Source organism: Acipenser ruthenus, chromosome 6 (genome assembly GCF_902713425.1).
Source record: "Acipenser ruthenus chromosome 6, fAciRut3.2 maternal haplotype, whole genome shotgun sequence".
Classification (NCBI taxonomy): domain Eukaryota; kingdom Metazoa; phylum Chordata; class Actinopteri; order Acipenseriformes; family Acipenseridae; genus Acipenser; species Acipenser ruthenus.
In genome coordinates this window covers 2,493,158-2,511,909 of record NC_081194.1, presented here as the reverse complement: position 1 = coordinate 2,511,909, position 18,752 = coordinate 2,493,158, and the positions used below count along the sequence as shown (strand labels likewise).

Genomic DNA, 18,752 nt, shown 5'->3' with positions numbered 1-18,752 from the left:
TCAGGGCAAAAGTCAGAGAAACAAGAACTTCTTAAGCTTTTGGTTATGAACGGAACTGACGGGGATATATATTAAATAACAATGAACACATTACATTACTGGTTATCTACATTTTTGCTGCACTGTATTATGTAGGTCTCTGAATTGGATGAGGTTCTGAGCCTTTTTTATTATTATGTTTTACACCTCTGCATTACAGCACACTGCAACTACACTGAATTCAATGTGGGAGAGGGTGCTTGCTGTATGACTGAAACCCTGCCACATGGTTAAAGGCCATGAAAGACTGTCTGCTGGCTTATCGGTATGACGACAGCAACAATGTGAATGACCTTTACTGTAGTGTGACCTTTGCCTTGAGGGATACCAGAGGCTGCAACACAAACTGTGCCTCAGACGCTTGCTGAATTATCTAGTTGTCACAGGGTTCCAGTAAAAGAAGAAAAAAAAACACGTAATAAAATGGCATAGGGCTTTTATTAGGAATTGTACGCTTCCTAGGAAAAAAAGACAAAAGGTCAGGTCATTTATCTGTGCAGCTGAAATCGTGTCACCACTCCAAAAGACTTCATTGCATTAAATGTGCATCAAAAAACAAAAACTAGACAGCAATTAGTGTTGCCATGGTTACTCTGTGTATCGTCATTTTATAAGCAGGTTGCATTTTATTCAGAAGGCAGATAGCATTTTAGCCCGTCCTCCCCTCCCTCCCTTAGAACCTGCTGCAATACAGTCTCTTCGTGTTCAAGTGGCTTTTTCAGGCCTCTAAATGGGAGGGGGAGAAGAAACTGCTTCATAGAGCTGTAGAAAATCACAGGTTGATTCGTAAGTCATTCAAAGTGTCATTAAGTTGTTACACGGCAGCATCAAAAATTACTCAAGGAAAAAAGCAACAGCGGGTTAAAATAGAAAAGAGATCTTGTTAAAGGCTAAAATTAAGAGTTGTGCTCATCTCACAGGATCTCTGTATGTATCTGTCTATTCTTCTATTCACACAGGTCTGGCCTATTTCTTGTACGCTCGGAGCAACTCTTGGCTTTGTGGCCGGACTCTTCATCGCACCGATTTGGATACATTGGCACAGGAAGCAGCTGACGTACAAAAGCAAGTAAACAAGGCAAGGTGGCGGCTGATCAGAGATGCTGGGGGTCCCGATACATGCAGCCTGGGCCACGTTGCTGTCCAATTTCAAGAGTGTGAAGCAGGGTGATCATGTTCGTCAGTCCATCCTCTCCACTGTAGCAGCAGTGGACCAAGCACATTTGTAGCAGTCTTGCAGACAATAAAGCTGATTTATTATTTATATTGAAAACAAGTCCCTACCGGTCAATGGAGTCTGTTTCAAGGCTGATGGCTTGCCTATATAATGTGCTTGTGTCTGCTTTACTGGAATAAAAAAAAACCGCGCCTGTGGTGTACTTGTAAAGGAAATAAACGTCTTTGTATGCATGAATGTAGCGTGCTGCGCTGTGATGGATTCCTGCTTTAATGATGTTTGTGCAGATTCTCATATAAAGCTGCTCTGGTATTGCTGCAGCACCGTTCACTGATACTACAGGAGACCTTCCACAAAGACCCTGTTTGGCAAATCCAGTCTCCTCATGCCCTCCTGTGTCTTTCTTTTCAGTCCTCACGTAATCAAGCAGCAGTTTATGCATGTGGAGCCCAGTCTCTTTTTCAGAGCGTTTTTCTTTGGGGTCAGGATAGCGATGATGGCTTCGTCGAACACAGCCTTCAGGCCTTTCTGTGTTAAAGCTGAGCACTCCACGTAGCAGCAGGCTCCAACCTGCAAGGGAGGAGAATAAAGGCAGCTCAGTAATGAAGCAGTTAAACTGTGCAAGAACCAGCTCCCCAGGCGAGCCACAATCATTGCTCCTCCCACATCTTTAACCACAATCTCTGGTTCTTGATGGAGAGAGGGGGGCATCTTCCTGCCCTTGCAGCTTGGTGATTTATAACTGCTAGTTAATATTTATTTGTTTATTTCAGCAGATGCCTTTATCCAAGGTGACTTACAGAGACTAGGGTGTGTGAAATATGCATCAGCTGCAGAGTCACTTACAACGTCTCACCCGAAAAGACGGGAGCACAAGGAGATTAAGTGACTTGCTCAAGGTCACACTATGAGTCTGAGTGAGCCAGGATTTGAACCCGGGACCTCCTGGTTACAAGCCCCTTTCTTTAACCACCGGACCACACAGCCACCATTATACAGTGTACTGTACAGTATAGCCATGCTTCACACATTATTTGTGTTAATAAATAGTTTAGGGGAAGTGTTTTTAAGGACTGAGTCAGCATATAAGCATATAACCGTGATATTTCAGAACTTCTTGTGTCACTGCCTGCACTTCGACAACTGTTCAGAATGTGGAACTAAAAAAGAAAAAAGAAGGAGGGGGAAAAATGATCTGACTTCGTTTCTGGCAAATTGTGCATGTGAATTCTTAATTTTTTTTTTTTTTTTTACCAGCGCACACACAAAAAGGGAGGATCCTCGTAAATTAGTAGAAAACAGATTTTAACCGAATGCAACCCTGGTCTGTACTATGCAATAAGGTTGGATGGTTCGTGAAAATTCAAGGAAGTTATCATGTTCACCATGTAGAGTGTGACAGAGAGACATGATCAGTGAATAAGGTCAGCATTTTGAATCAGGACACAGAGGGAGGGGGAGGGGGAGAGATGTGTGTGTAAGTCAAGGCTACGTTGTGAATGTGGGGTTTTGTTGTGTTTTTGTATCGGGGGAAACTATAAATATAAGAACAGGTTTCAAAGAATGTTATGGTTATTTCTGGTTCTTTTGCAATTTAATGAAATTGTGATTACAGATTCTGAATGAGAGTATAATTCTTACAAATTACTAAAGTGTATGTATTTGGAAAACACCTATGTTTACGATGCTGTCAAGTGGCTTTTCTGTTATGGAATTTCCTTTAAATATATACATGAATTTGGAACAGCAATTTATGTTTTAAAAATCTGGCACCTTATAATTGGCATGCGTTAAAGGCTGCTTGTTACATCTGGAGTTTCAGGGGGAGCGCTGTAGGAGACCAGGCGAAGAACTCTGCCTGGTGGTGCATCGACCTCGGATCTCGTCCCAGCAACAGGAGGTCCGGACACAACGACAGGGTGTCTAGAAGTGCGGGGCAAGGGACCTGACCTATTGACACGCAGGGTTGGTGGTCTCTTCACCTCCTCCCCCTTAGCTGTAGCCCGTAGCTCCTCCTTGTGCTCTTACCCAACAAAAAACACTCCGCTTTTTACACCATCGGTCACACGCATATACTTCAGGTACGACTACACAATACCTTATTTTCTGGACACACACCACTCGTTGGCTGACCACACAGTACCATCTCCCTGGCAGTCCTCTTTAATGGGCTGTTCCCAATTAACACCAATGATCTTATTTGGGAACAGCCACATTCTCACATGTATATGGCAGGGATAGGAATTAACCTCATCTTTGCCAACCACCACCAAAACTGCCACAATAATATATATCATGGTTTATAATAATTATTATTTTATAAAAAAATTATACTTGTCATTAGACCAGGGGTTTCCAACCTTGGCCCTGGAGAGCTACTACGGCTGCTGGTTTTCATTTCAACCAATCTCTCAGTTACTTAATTGAACCAATTATTGGCTTAATTAGTCAAGATTAACAGGTGTTCCAGATCTTTAGCCACTGATGATGTAAAAGCAGCTCTAAAACCTGCTAGATAGGGGCTCTCCAGGACCAGTGTTGGAGACCCTTGCGTTAGACAGATCATAGGCATTGCTCTCTGTTTCATTTTATTGTGCTAGCTTGCTGGCATATTATAGAACACTTTCTTGACAAATCCATAAATGCAGAGATGCCAAGGGCTGACTAGTGAAACTTCCAGTCCCAAAGAGTGAGTTTTTACAGCAGGTGGGCTATGTCATTGCTTAAGGCAGGGCCTCTCTGGTTTGAATCCAACCAACACTTCATATTTTATTTTAAAATGTACACTGCTTAATATTGCGTATGAAACACTTCATGTCATAATATTTCTACATGCATGTTAAAAATATGATACAAATACCTACTACTACACATAATGATGATAATAATAATGATAATAATAATAATAATAATAATAATAATAATAATAATAATCATTTTTAAACATACTTAATTTATCAGTGAGTGTGTTTGAAGCTGCGACGATACTGCTCTGCTATTTGTATGGTGCGTTTCACTTTGCAGATGACGAGTAATGTCTTTTTCCCCTTGATGGACACAGGACAGCTCCAGCGACACGGAGTACATTTTAAAAAAATGTGTGCTACTGGGACAATGCAATTGCAAGGCCACTTATTTGTCCATCGGGCGTTACGTTTGGCGATGTACTTCGCAGAACCCGCAAGCTTGCTTTCGTTGTTTTTGCACAGACTTCCCCGCCCCTTACCAGGGAAAATCAGGAAGCAATCGGTGCAGGGTGTAAAACAAACTAGATGCAAATTAAAGCCTGGTGTATTAATACAAAAATACGTTTTAAAAAAGTAAACATCAAGAAATAATTGAGAAACGCGCGATTGCTGCGTGTCAAAAGAATTAATCTCCAAAGAAATTAACGCGTTAAATCGCAGAAGTTAACCGTGATTAATTGACAGCCCTTATATATACATATATATATATATAATTAGAGGTCGACACGGGGTACACACGTCAGGTTTTAAATTACCCGGCGCTACCCGGGTATAGATTTATTAATTTGAGAATTAAAGAAAAATGTCGGAATTACGACAATACAGTTGTAAGCGTGGGTCTCTGGCCGGCGTAATAGACAACGTTAAAATAAGCTTTTGCATGAAGCGTTTTCTTAACTGACAGGATATCAATGTTTTACACAAAACAATAACACAGCGAGCGGCAGGTACACCTCAATAATAATAACTCTGCAGCGAGTATTCTTCTCAGGAACTAAATCAGAAACTAAACAACATAACATCCTGTTGGTTTATGTCAGTGATAACTGTGATCCATTAATAATAACCAAGTGGCTTCCAATACGGAATAACTTATCTACAGTTATTATGCAGATATAGTTTCTTACCAAAAAGATCAAATAAGTAGCCTTTATTTAAAAATAAATAAGCAAATAAATAAAATTAAAATAAATGTGAAGCACATTAAGTAAGTGTGCATCCTCCTTTGAATGAAATATTTCCTTGGCAGAGTTTGCAATTTCTGTTTTCTCCTGCTTGGTAAAGAAATTCCACTCAATGCTTTGCTTGGATGCCATTGTTATGCATTCACAAGACAGAATTTAGTGATGATCAGGAATGGCGCTTCATTGTTAACCAAACAGACGCACATGTCTCTTTCGCGACTGCCGTCAAAAACCCAGTTGGCTCAATTTATGGCAATATGGATACAGGACACTCCACTTGCTAACTACAAGTTGTGTGGTCCATGCTCTGAGGATATCTAAAAAAGCTAGTTGCTGTTTGGTCGTGTTCAGAAGTCTCTGCCTTTGAAGACAGCTCTTGTTTTTATATCCTACAACTACACTTCCATATAGTGGAAGGTAAGAACAATTTTGAATTTATATCTCAAATATATTGATGCATTGCTATAAGGTATAGGAATTATGTTTTAGCTTTAGAGTGTGATATATTTATTGGATGCTCTAGGATTTAGTGGTCGGCATTTTTGCTTTTTGCATGCATGGACCAAGGGCAAAACATGTTATAACCATAAATGTATTGAAGTGTTAATGCTATTATACCTGTGAAGGCACTGGAACACCCAGTATGCCTATTGGCTGGGATCCGAAGTGGTCTGTACCTGAACTACTGGATCCATTATTAAGCATTGAATAAACCAAAGGAGTACTAATACTACTCTGATTCTTTAAAACTTCAAATTGAATGAGTCTGTGTGATTTTCTTGATTATTTAAAAGTTGTCTGGATACATTGAAAGCCCAGTGCACAAACAATTTACTTACAGGAGTCCAAAACACCTCTGTGTCCTCCTTAAACGTCACCCCTGAGTTTAAGAGTGTGCTCAGATGTCTGTGAATATCTGTTAATTAGCGATATCTGCCTGGGTCCCATACAAGTCAAGTTAAAATGCTGGACGTACCTCCTTGGCCAGTTTCTGCCCTTGCTCCATACCTATGGGCTTCTCTTTCATATCGTTCAGTTTTGCTATTGTTTTGGGATCATCACAGAGGTCAATCTAAGAGGTCAAAGAAAAAAGACAAAACATGAACAGGACAGAATGCAGACACAGCTTTTTACTTTTGTGTCATTCACCCTCTCCACAGCCCGCTCCTTCTCCACCCTCGACCTTCCTATGGATGTCAGGACTGCCCAGTCCCTGTCCACCTTCCGGCGACTCAAGACACACCTCTTCAGACAACACCTGTAAAACTCAGCTCTTCCCTTCTGGACAATATAGCACTCTGCCTTAATACACCAACTTGCACTTATCTGCTCCCTAGTTTACTGTATTTAATCCTGCACTGAACCCAATCTGTAGTATTTTGTAATTTCACCTGCACTTGTATGTAACCCTGATGTAACTATCAACACTGTTATCTGCTCTTGAACTGCCCCGATATCAAATCGTACTGTGTTTTCTATTTTCTCTTATTAGGACTAAAGTCACTGTATTTTGTATCTTGATCTTAACTGTACTGTAATTCTTGATATTTATTTTTTGTATACAACTGTAAGTCACCCTGGGTAAGGGCGCCTACTAAGAAATAAATAAATAAATAAATAAATAAATATAATTATTATTATTATTATTATTATTATTATTATTATTATTATTACTACTATTATTAATAACAGGTGGTGTGAACCCTGTGTCTTGGTTGAATTACAATGCATGTGTCAATAATGCAGGTCTGGCTGTGGCTAAACTGGTTTTTACTGCTGCAATCCTCTGAAATGACATGCAGGGATAAAAAGAGAAGTTGCATCACTGTTGATCTACCCCCTATAAATAGTATAACCGAAATACAAGAAGCTCTGTCTTCACAACATGTATTTTTAAATGAACAAATACACAAATGCAGACCTACAGTACATATATACTGGACCGTACATATCTTCAGATACACATGTAACATGGCGGAGGCAGGGCGTCTTAGCCACAATGCAAAAGAGCTGGGCTCGTCTGCATTCGTGGTTTTAGAGCATTTAACCTCATCTCATCGACGGGATAGAATCTGTAACGGCAGTGTATCACACAACTATCCGTTACACACAGAAGCACCAGACTGGTTCAAGGGGTAATCTGTGATGTTGAAACTTGACTCACACAGATATCAGGCCTCCATCCAGTCAAGTGCATTTAAATCATTGGCAACTAAAACCCTGAAATCCCCCTCGTGACAATCCAGGAGTGACATTTAGCCTAACGCAACTGCAGCCAGCTGGGAGCCCACAGGGACCCAGTGTCCATAACAGGGTCTTTTATTATCAGCAGGCATTTGACATTAGACTTGATAAGTGTGACCTTTGCAGCTCCTCAGACAGGTCCATCCTAATGCATTACAGCATGACAGGGACTGGTTCTCTGCCTTACCTGAGTTCCAATCAAGAGGAAGGGGACGTTGGGTGCGTACTCCTTCAGCTCTGGCACCCACTCCTCCCGAACGTTCTGGAACGAGGCCGGGTTCACCACCGAGAAGCAGATGAGGAACACATCCGTCATGGGGTAGGAGAGAGGCCTCAGGCGGTCATAGTCCTCCTGGGAGACAGAGTGGTGGGATTAATCAACACGCTGCCACACATTTTCTGTCTTCAAGCAGATTGTATTTCCATGACTCTAAACTGCAGAAAAGAAACAGGAGTGTGTGGAATACTAGCCTTAAGTTAAGCGACCAGCATATGTTAGGAAACTTTTTTTTAAGGAATTGTCTTGCAGCTGTCACTCATTGGAAGGGATGTATGGGACACAAGTGTCATGATATGCAGGTCATGATGCTACAGGTTTCACAATGCATGTTATGGTCCAGGTGAATTCTTTGTATAATCAGTAAAAAGATCAAGTGATTATTACTGTATGAATTGTTTTATATTTAGTTTAAATGTAATTAAATGAACATTCAAGAACTATTATTTGGTCTACAAGCAGCAGCTATATATTGCTCTTGTCTCTTGTGATACGACATCCATCATGTGAGTGAAGTATCACGACTCATCGATCCACAATAAAGTAATTACAATAACCTGCAGTGAACATCATACAACACACGTGATGATCTAAACAATTATTATTTGTTTATTTAGCAGACGCCTTTATCCAAGGCGACTTACAGAGACTAGGGTGTGTGAACTATGCATCAGCTGCAGAGTCACTTACAATTACGTCTCACCCGAAAGACGGAGCACAAGGAGGTGAAGCGACTTGCTCAGGGTCACACAATGAGTCAGTGGCTGAGGTGGGATTTGAACCAGGGACCTTCTGGTTACAAGCCCGTTTCTTTAACCACTGGACCACACAGCCTCCTATGATGAAGGTTTAGTCTGTCATGGATGGCTACTGGCTGCCAATGGAATAAAAGCTGTACAGTGTGTCTTTTTGGGCGAGAGAGTGGTCCTATCAAGCACAAAAAGTCATGAATGGGTGTTGGTGGTCCGTTAGTGACAACCACCCCACCCTCCTTTCTAAAAATGTCTAATGTGGAGTTTTGAGTTGTAAGGCTTTTCTTTACCTAAGCAAGCGACAGCATAAAGCCTAGCGTCAATTATATGTCATCGCTACAGTGTGACAAAGCATCAATAGAGATACGGGTACTGAGGAACAGGTACTGACAGCGGATTGATCTGATCGACTGATTTCAAAAGTAATCCACCAGTCTGTAACAATGCAGGATACAGCAGGAGACACATTCATGTGCTAGTTACTTCATACAGTAGAGACAGTAGTGTGCACATTTATTAGAACACCTCATTGCTTCTTTTGTTTCGCTTTGTCGTGTATATGAAATCAAACCACTGTAACTGAAAATCTTGAAAAATTGTCAAAAGACTAATTCGTGATTGTCTATTTTAACTAATTACTTTAATAGGCCACACATGCAATTAATTTAAAATAGTATTCTAAAAGGAAAACATAGCTACAAATGGTAAAATGACTTTTAAAAAATGGTTTAAGATGCCAAATTAAAGTCCAACATTTTCTCACGAGTGCCTATTATTTCTATATCACAGATTACTGACCGAAAATTAAAATTCTCACACCCAGCATGGGCTTAACCAGTATTTACAAGGGCTGCATTAGTTTTTTTTGTTGAACTATTGTCTTAAACAAGGTGATTTTATGAAGAGGATTAGGTTTAGCTTCTGGGTTGGGGTTCAATAGTTTGTTATGCTATATACGCATTTTCATAATCTTTACTATCCAGTTAGGTCTGTTTTATTGAATTCTCCATTGCTTCTTTTGCTCATATCATTGTTTAGCAGGCTTACTGACTAGACGTCCCTTTTCAACTACAGTGGCTGCTTCTGAAAAACAGGGTGTGTGCAACTGTAATATCTTCCTCAGTGGAACTGTGGCAACAGCGATTTAAAATAGTAAGTTACACAGAGGGGACAGAAATTACAGCTGCACACCCCTAGTGGTCATTTTTGGGACAGCCTCTCCAGAAATGCAGCCATTTAGGAGTCCTAATGAAGCAGACCCAGTGGATGAAAACGGAGGTGCTTAATGCTTTGCTGAAATAGTTAGAAAGCCTGGATCTTAACATTTAGATTTCAATTATATTACAAAGTGAATGCACTGTAGGTCAGCGCAGGAGCCAGCATTTAAATTGTAACAAAGTCAAGAAGCAGCTGAAGGCAGCAGTGAATGCTGCAGAATAATGCAGCTGATAGAACTGTGTGGAATGTACTGCCTGAAAAGATTACAGGTCATTGTCACAAAACATTACTGTGACTCACAAGTAACCCCTTCATGCATGAAATATTGAAAATAGCGGGACACATAATACATATATTTTACATGTAAAGGAGGATTAATACATTACAAGGAGGCTGTGTGGTCCAGTGGTTAAACAAAAGGGCTTGTAACCAGGAGGTCCCCGGTTCAAATCCCACCTCAGCCACTGACTCATTGTGTTACCCTGAGCAAGTCACTTAACCTACTTGTGCTCTGTCTTTCGGGTGAGACGTAGTTGTAAGTGACTCTGCAGCTGATGCATAGTTCACACGTCTGCTAAATAAACAAATAATAATAATAATAATAAAGACTAGAAGAGTATTTGTATCTGTCCCCATTTGAGGTCACCCTGCATGAAAGGGTTAAAAAGGCCTTAAGATACAAGTTCGGTGCAAACTGTTGGCTCCATGTATGAGAAATCACATTTTTTTGGTGCCTCTGCAGCACTGCATACGATTGTCTGTAAATAACCTGTTCATTAGGACAGTACATAAATGAGATTAGAATAATTGTGTGAGAAAAAGCATGGCAGGACCATTGCAGCTTCCTGGAGGGAGGCAACGTTAACTCTGGAGCACTGGGTTTCAATTAGGGTTAGGGTACTTGGCATACATAATCTGTTTTCAATGTTAAATTGCTTATTTTTTGTTATTTCCAATATGCAACAAGTAAACTGGACACTGATTAAATACCAGCTGATAGTCGCACAACAGAAAGCAGTCTTTTCATGCAGAAATAAGATAATTCAAACTGCAGGAGATGAGTCAGTCTGCGTGATCCCCAGGGACTGCAGAGGAGGGTGTGTGGGTGAGCGAGAGGGGTCTTAATCAGACATGATGTCATTGAAGTTTGTACACTCAGACATTGTCATATCTTTGCTTTGCCAGCTGTTAAAACACTCATCTGTTCCTCCTGTGGGCAGGCCATAGCCATTGGTGCATCAGGAGGGCTTTTGATGTTAGATACAGTGTCATCATTCTATACAAGCTGATTATTCCTCCTCTCCTGATTCGCTGAGGCCCACTCAATGACACTGCTGGTGAATGTTCCGGAACCCCTCAGCACCTTTATCTACTCATCCATTGTCTCTGTGCTAGCTACGTGATGCTCGTGACACAGGGATACCAAACTGGGCAGCTAGCAGCTTTGGGCGGCTTAGTGTTAGGTAAGCAATGCTGCAGTATTGTCTGGAATATAGGCGCTTAACAGTTCAACTGAACCAAACTGAGCAGGGCTTGCACGCATGGAAACGAGACTCCCATTTCAAAACATTTAAAGCCAATGTTCCAGGTTTTATTGTGAGCTAAAACAGACAGACCATTGCTTTTTACATAGAAATGGTGGCTATTAAACTCAAAGTAATTGGAATGTATTAAACTGCCGAGTCTTTTTTTCATCCCAAGGCTGAACATGATTTTAAAAAAAAACAACCAGAAGCTTTGCAGCATCCCCAGTGGCTCCTCCAGTAAAGGCACCACCTCACGGAGTGCAGGGCGAGTCATGCAAATCAGGGGCTCGCTGTTTCGAATCCTGGCCAGGCTGAGTAGCCAATCTTTGCTGGGGGCTCATTAGAAGTGCTGCATTAGCCTTTGCACCCCCGTGGGGTCTGCCTGCCAGTCATGGCGGTGACACGGAGAGGTGGGGAAGAGGGTGTGTGTGCTTTTCCCCTCTCTGAGTGGCTGGGAGGCGGACTTTAATGGGATTGTTAACCTACAAAGTAACACTCTGTTGTTTCCTCAGATCTGCCCCTTTAGACTGGAACAGCGAGCAAAGCGGTCTCATTTTGACTACCAAGGGACTGGAGGATAACAAACGTCTGGAATACAGAATACAAAAGAAAATAATAAAACCGAGCACCTGTGTGGTGTTGTCAAATACAATTTCTGTCTCCCGTGTCAGTGAATACCCGCACCCTCCCACAGGGCCCCTCACCTTACGATATACACCACAGGTTAAATATAGGTCAGTACATAGGTAGTCTCTTGCCAAAGCTTGACATAATACATCTCTGGAAACCACGTCTTTGAACTTCTCTTTCAAACACTCAGTCATTTTGACTTGACATTACCTTATATACATAGTTCATGAGCACATCATTCAAACTCCCACTTATTCTCAACTCCGAGATATACAACTCCGAGATATACAACTCCGAGATATACAACTCCGAGATATACAACTCCGAGATATACAACTCCGAGATATACAACTCTCACTCCAGTGGCTGGTCCACTTGGTGTCCATGATCATCACATTTCTCTACAAAATAGAAGGTTATGTTTAGCCAGTTCTGTTATTAGATTTGTATGTGGCTGTGGCAATGTGCCCCGTCCCTGTGTGCATTTGTATGTTGCGTGCGTGTGTTAATGTTGGTGTATAGTCATTGGTACACGGGATATAAACGGGTCTGTGTTTCACGTATATTTAAAAAGTGTAGATTTGTATTTAGGCACGAGGAGAGCACAAATCACTTCACGTGCTGGTTAAATGTAATATGTGAGCACGGGGTTGCACAGAATTAATTCACGTGCTGGGATTCAAGTGAATAATTAATTAGTAATTGAATCCCAGCACAATAGTATATATAGACGCACATTTCTTGCACTCAGGGTTAGGTGTTCGGTGAGTGGAGAACAGGTGAGAGAGAAGGAGAAATACATTTAAATATCAATTGCTATTACGTGCTGGTAGGACCAGCACGATACTTGTTTATTTAAAACTCACCGTGTTTGTTTGTGTGTCTGTCCGTTTACTGTATAGTCCGTTTTGTTTGTCTTTTTATTTTGGCGTGTAGTGCCGTGTCCTGTTTTGTGTACCGTTTAAAACCTTTTTATTTGTTAATAAACGCTGAGTGCAGCCATTGCACTCAGCTCATCACAACCACTGTCTCTGTATTCCTTCCTGCTTCCGGTCTGACGCCACCCACTCTGGCCGTCTTTGTGACACGTGGTGTCCTGCGTGGGATCGACAGTGCCTCCAGGACTCAGGCCAGAGCAGGAACCGCAGTTTTGGATTTAAAAAAAAAAAAAAAAAAAAAAAAAAAAATGGCAGAAGACGCCATCAAAGTGCGGGACTGGATGCTGGAAAATGCTGGGCTGGAGGCCCAGTCTATCCCAGTAGTCGTCCAGTTCCTGGAGTTTATGGACAGAGAGCGATGGGAGGCATATGCAAGGGAACAGACTGTAAGCACCTGGGAGGAAGGTGTGGGGTTGGTCCTCAGCTACCTGGAGGCAATTATAAGTGGAACAGCAGCCCAGGTAGCAGGTCCACCAGCAGAGGAAGAATGCCTGCTGTCCCCGTCTCCACCAGCAGAGGAAGAATGCCTGCTGGTTTTGCCTCCACAGCCCAAGCGGGAGGAGCCTGAGCGTCCACAGCCCAAGCGGGAGGAGCCCGAACGTCCTACGCCTGAGTGGGAGGAGCCCGAACGTCCTACGCCTGAGTGGGTGGAGCCCGAACGTCCTACGCCTGAGTGGGAGGAGCCCGAACGTCCTACGCCTGAGTGGGGGGAGCCCGAACGTCCACAGCCCAAAAGGGAGGAGTCGGTGCGTCCACAGCCCAACAGGGAGGAGTCGGTGCGTCCACAGCCCAACAGGGTGGAGTCGGTGCGTCCACAGCCCAACAGGGAGGAGTCGGGGCGTCCACAGCCCAAAAGGGAGGAGTCGGTGCGTCCACAGCCCGAAGAGAGGGAAGTCGGGGCTTCCACAGCCCTAGGACCCAAGCTGCCAGCAGAGGGTGAATACCTGCTGGTCCCACCTCCACCAGCAGAGGGTGAATGCCTGCTGGTTCCACCTCCACCGCAGTGGGAGGACTGCTTGCCCCTCCCACCTCCACCAGCAGAGGGTGAATACCTGCTGGTTCCACCACCGCCAGGAGCAGAGGAGTTGGAGCTGCCTCTGCCTCCACCACCGCCAGGAGCAGAGGAGCTGGAGCTGCCTCTGCCTCCACCACCGCCAGGAGCAGAGGAGCTGGAGCTGCCTCTGCCTCCACCACCGCCAGGAGCAGAGGAGCTGGAGCTACCTCTGCCTCCGCCAGGAGCAGAGGAGCTGGAGCTGCCTCTGCCTCCGCCACCGCCCGGAGCAGAGGAGCAGGAGCTGCCTCTGCTGCCCGTACCTCCGCAGGGAGTACGGTGGCCGGAGCCCCAGAAAGGGGAGCTGCCGGCCACGAAGAAGGGGGAGGAGGTCTGGAGACCACCACCCCCAGCAGCAGTTTCGCTGCCGGAGATCGTGGGGGAGGTCAGGAGACCTGCTCCCACTGCAGCAGTTTCGCTGCCGGCAGTACTGTGGTCGGAGCCCCACCAAAGGGAGCTACCGGCTACAAAGAAGGGGGACGAGGTCTGGAGACCACTTTCCCCAGCAGCAGTTTCGCTGCAGGAGTTATTGTGGCTGGAGCCCCACAGGAGGGAGCTGCCGGCTACAAAGAAGGGGGAGGTCGGGGGACCACCTGCCCCTGCAGCTTTTTCGCTGCAGGACGGGACCAACAGGCTGTCAGCCGTGCCACTACCGGCAGGGGTGCTGACAGCATGGCCAGCCATGGGCCCACTGAAGCCTCCCTTCCCAGCCCGAGACTTTGTCCTGGACTGCTGGATTTTTAAGGGGGGAGGTGGCCATTGAGGCCATGTGTGCTGCGCACAAGGGGGGGTATATGTGGCAATGTGCCCCGTCCCTGTGTGCATTTGTATGTTGCGTGCGTGTGTTAATGTTGGTGTATAGTCATTGGTACACGGGATATAAACGGGTCTGTGTTTCACGTATATTTAAAAAGTGTAGATTTGTATTTAGGCACGAGGAGAGCACAAATCACTTCACGTGCTGGTTAAATGTAATATGTGAGCACGGGGTTGCACAGAATTAATTCACGTGCTGGGATTCAAGTGAATAATTAATAAGTAATTGAATCCCAGCACAATAGTATATATGACGCACATTTCTTGCACTCAGGGTTAGGTGTTCGGTGAGTGGAGAACGGGTGAGAGAGAAGGAGAAATACATTTAAATATCAATTGCTATTACGTGCTGGTAGGACCAGCACGATACTTGTTTATTTAAAACTGTTTGTGTGTCTGTCCGTTTACTGTATAGTCCGTTTTGTTTGTCTTTTTATTTTGGTGTGTAGTGCCGTGTCCTGTTTTGTGTACCGTTTAAAACCTTTTTATTTGTTAATAAACGCTGAGTGCAGCCATTGCACTCAGCTCATCACAACCACTGTCTCTGTATTCCTTCCTGCTTCCGGTCTGACGCCACCCACTCTGGCCGTCTTTGTGACAGTGGCCTTTGGTATGATTTTACTTCACACATGCATGAGCTACTGTAGCAAGTAAAGGTTTGATACATTTTGTATTACCTTACAGTACACATGAAAGCATGCGGACATGCACACAAACAATTATATTCTACTATACCTAGATTCATCTCTCACACCTTACACAGCCATTTCCCTTGCAATATTAAAAACCATATTACCGTTTCATTTTTGTCTCATGAGACATAATTCTGATGCTTTAGGTTATGAAAAATAGACCACGGAATATATAGAGAATTAATTTACTTTACAAATCCAAGAAGACTTGAGGTCTGAATGAGTTTAAAAGTCACCTTCTTTTCCTTTCTAAATGAGAGCTCTTTGTGCCCAGAGACCCGGACAGATAAGAAAAGCTTGGCAGATTAATGCAGCCTCATTAATGAAACACTAATCATGCATTTCAGACCAATCCATCAGCACACTACAGCACATGCTTCACATTTCTCTGCCAACAGTTGCTTTACTCTGCCTGCCAAAGTCGTGGCTTTTGTTTTTCAAGGAGATTTTAAACAGTTCTAAACAGGCGACCATTTTCTCCTTTCTATTGCCTTTCCCAGGTGTAGCTGAGCTGGCCGGTCTGGGTGAGGTGTTGTTAAACATGGCTATCTACATTCCAGTGTCATTTTACCTGTGCTCTTTCAATTAATAGCCAAGGCAAAGTGATATAAACCAAGGGAGCAACCAGAGAACTGTAACACAAACTTACAATGGATGGGGATGGGGAAAAATAATCATGGAGGCACAAACGACACCAGACTGGAGTAAAATGTAAGTTGACAACTACAGGTTTGTGAGCGCTGAATAATTGACCACCTGTTGCCTTCATGCTCGTAGCTATAATCTGGAAAGCCGGCACTCAAAACCATCTGCTTTCTACCCGGTAAACCAAAAATAGATTTCCACTAAACCGGGTTCCTGGAGGAACTGAGCACAGCAGCAGCAGCAGAGCCGCCCCGCTGGACGAAGGACGAGCACTCTGTAGAGGAGAGGCACAGAGAGGGCATCACAAGGGATTTCACTTTCAACTTCCTTGCAAGACTTACTGTCCTAAGGCCCTTGGAAAAATGTACCACAGTATGTATGCAGTTTTCCCATACTTTTCCATAGTTTGCTGTACTTTTTTAATATGCTCTATCATACCTCTCTGGTCTTGACAATGCTTACATGTGTTTTACCATGCTTTGCTATGCTTTTACTATAGTATGGGAAACTTTTATAAGGGAGGGTCCCTATGTAGAGTTAAAAAAAGTCCTAGACCTCATAATCTTCAGGAATAGTAACAGAAACAACATTTTAAAAAGCTTGAAAGTTTTAATGTATGATCATGTTTGAAGTTACAGGTCAGCTGCCTCTCACCTTCGTCCTCATTGCTCAGCCCGTATCATTGTGCAGGCGAACCTTTCATGGCTCCCCAAACCCCCAGATCCTGTTTATTATTATTTATTTCTTATTATTATTATTTATTTCTTAGCAGACGCCCTTATCCAGGGCGACTTACAATTGTTACAAGATATCACATTATACATTATTTCACATTATACAGATATCACATTATTTTTACATACAATTACCCATTTATACAGTTGGGTTTTTTTACTGGAGCAATCTAGGTAAAGTACCTTGCTCAAGGGTACAGCAGCAGTGTCCCAACCGGGGATTGAACCCACGACCCTCCGGTCAAGAGTCCAGAGCCCTAACCACTACTTCACATTGTATTAAGAACCACTCAAAATCACTGCAAACATCATATAAAAAGGTGGACAGTAAAAACTAAGAAAATGAAATCTCTAAGTCTGTTACCATACAGACAGCCAGTGAGGAAATGTGGACATGCATGCCATAAGGGGTTAAGAAGCAATAATGTGAAATGCTGTAACCGGAATCTAAGGTAGGGATTCCCAAAGACCATTTTAAAAACATCTGAATTTAACATAAAACAGACACTGAGATGGCTTGAAATGCCTGCAGCAAAACAGCTCCACTTATTCCGCTGTGAACCCTCTCTCTCAAGCATAAACAGATTGCTGCAAATACAACCCCCATGCTCACTTTATAAATAAATAAAGATAAGGTGTTAACATTTGTGAAAAGCAGCCATTAAAAGAAAGCAGAACCAAAAATATGTCCTTTTACTCGCTGCTGACTCACTGCCATTTCATGGTTTCCTATCCTAACAATGAACACAGCAACACCAGTCAGGATCTGCTTCTAGAAAAGAGCTTGCTTTTCAATGCACATTTACACCAGCCAGGATCTGCTTCTAGAAAAGAGCTTGCTTTTCAATGCACATTTACACCAGTCAGGATCTGCTTCTAGAAAACAGCTTGCTTTTCAATGCACATTTACACCTGCCAGGATCTGCTTCTAGAAAAGAGCTTGCTTTTCAATGCACATTTACACCAGTCAGGATCTGCTTCTAGAAAAGAGCTTGCTTTTCAATGCACATTTACACCAGCCAGGATCTGCTTCTAGAAAAGAGCTTGCTTTTCAATGCACATTTACACCAGTCAGGATCTGCTTCTAGAAAACAGCTTGCTTTTCAATGCACATTTACACCAGTCAGGATCTGCTTCTAGAAAAGAGCTTGCTTTGCAATGCACATTTACACCAGTCAGGATCTGCTTCTAGAAAAGAGGTTGCTTTTCAATGCACATTTACACCAGTCAGGATCTGCTTCTAGAAAAGAGCTTGCTTTTCAATGCACATTTACACCAGTCAGGATCTGCTTCTAGAAAAGAGCTTGCTTTTCAATGCACATTTATGTGCAGGCTTGCAGCTCACAGACTGCTCTTATATGTTTTCTAATATGGACAACTGGATTTAGTTTCTGATAAACGTCTTCTAACTTGCGAACAGATTATAGGCTTGATTCGAAAATGTACCCCTTCATAATGGCAGGGAGATGGAACACACACACAACTGCAGTTTGTTTTAATAAAAGCTTTCCCTGAAAAAAACACTGCTTGGCTATTAATAGATCTTTGAGCATATTGTTTGGGAGCGCAGATTGGGGTGACTCGTCGTGTTGGACATACACCCTTCTAGTTACGTGTATGAATCTGCATACTGAGACACACGTAGTAACTGCTTAAAAAGTCCTGTATTTCTCCTGTCATCAGTATTAATAAAAGTTTATTATACATCATAAAACATATATTTCCGCAACAATTCCATCATTGTGAACTGAGCTGCATGCAGGCTAGGCTTGTTTCAGAACAATTCCATCATTGTGAACTGAGCTGCATGCAGGCTAGGCTTGTTTCAGAACAATTCCATCATTGTGAACTGAGCTGCATGCAGGCTAGGCTTGTTTCAGAACAATTCCATCATTGTGAACTGAGATGCATGCAGGCTAGGCTTGTTTCAGAACAATTCCATCATTGTGAACTGAGCTGCATGCAGGCTAGGCTTGTTTCAGAACAATTCCATCATTGTGAACTGAGCTGCATGCAGGCTAGGCTTGTTTCCTTTCCACAGACGGAAACTGCATTGGCCAATGTCGTAGCTTTACGATCATG

At 43.0% G+C, this 18,752-nt stretch overlaps 2 protein-coding genes and 1 long non-coding RNA gene across 4 annotated transcripts in view; 2 read left to right on the top strand and 1 right to left on the bottom strand.

Annotated features, from left to right (window-relative positions):
• LOC117411054 (phosphatidylinositol-glycan biosynthesis class F protein-like) overlaps window positions 1-1,453 on the top strand; it is an 11,026-nt gene extending 9,573 nt beyond the window's left edge. For both annotated transcript variants that reach the window (XM_034018099.3, XM_034018100.3), the window contains exon 6: window positions 999-1,453. In XM_034018099.3, coding sequence (XP_033873990.3) covers window positions 999-1,112 — 114 coding nt within the window. In that variant the 3' untranslated portion in view covers window positions 1,113-1,453. The remainder of the gene's footprint in view (window positions 1-998) is intronic.
• LOC117411055 (rho-related GTP-binding protein RhoQ-like) overlaps window positions 459-18,752 on the bottom strand; it is a 21,725-nt gene continuing 3,431 nt past the window's right edge. The window contains exons 3-5 of the mRNA XM_034018101.3: window positions 7,579-7,743; window positions 6,124-6,219; window positions 459-1,786 (exon numbers count right to left, since the gene is read on the bottom strand). Of these exons, the coding sequence (XP_033873992.3) occupies window positions 1,631-1,786; window positions 6,124-6,219; window positions 7,579-7,743 (417 nt within the window). The 3' untranslated portion in view covers window positions 459-1,630. The remainder of the gene's footprint in view (window positions 1,787-6,123; window positions 6,220-7,578; window positions 7,744-18,752) is intronic.
• Window positions 15,820-18,752, top strand: part of LOC117411056 (uncharacterized) — a 15,797-nt gene continuing 12,864 nt past the window's right edge. Inside the window, exons 1-2 of the long non-coding RNA XR_009328822.1 lie at window positions 15,820-16,002; window positions 16,130-16,308. This is a non-coding gene — a long non-coding RNA (uncharacterized LOC117411056). The remainder of the gene's footprint in view (window positions 16,003-16,129; window positions 16,309-18,752) is intronic.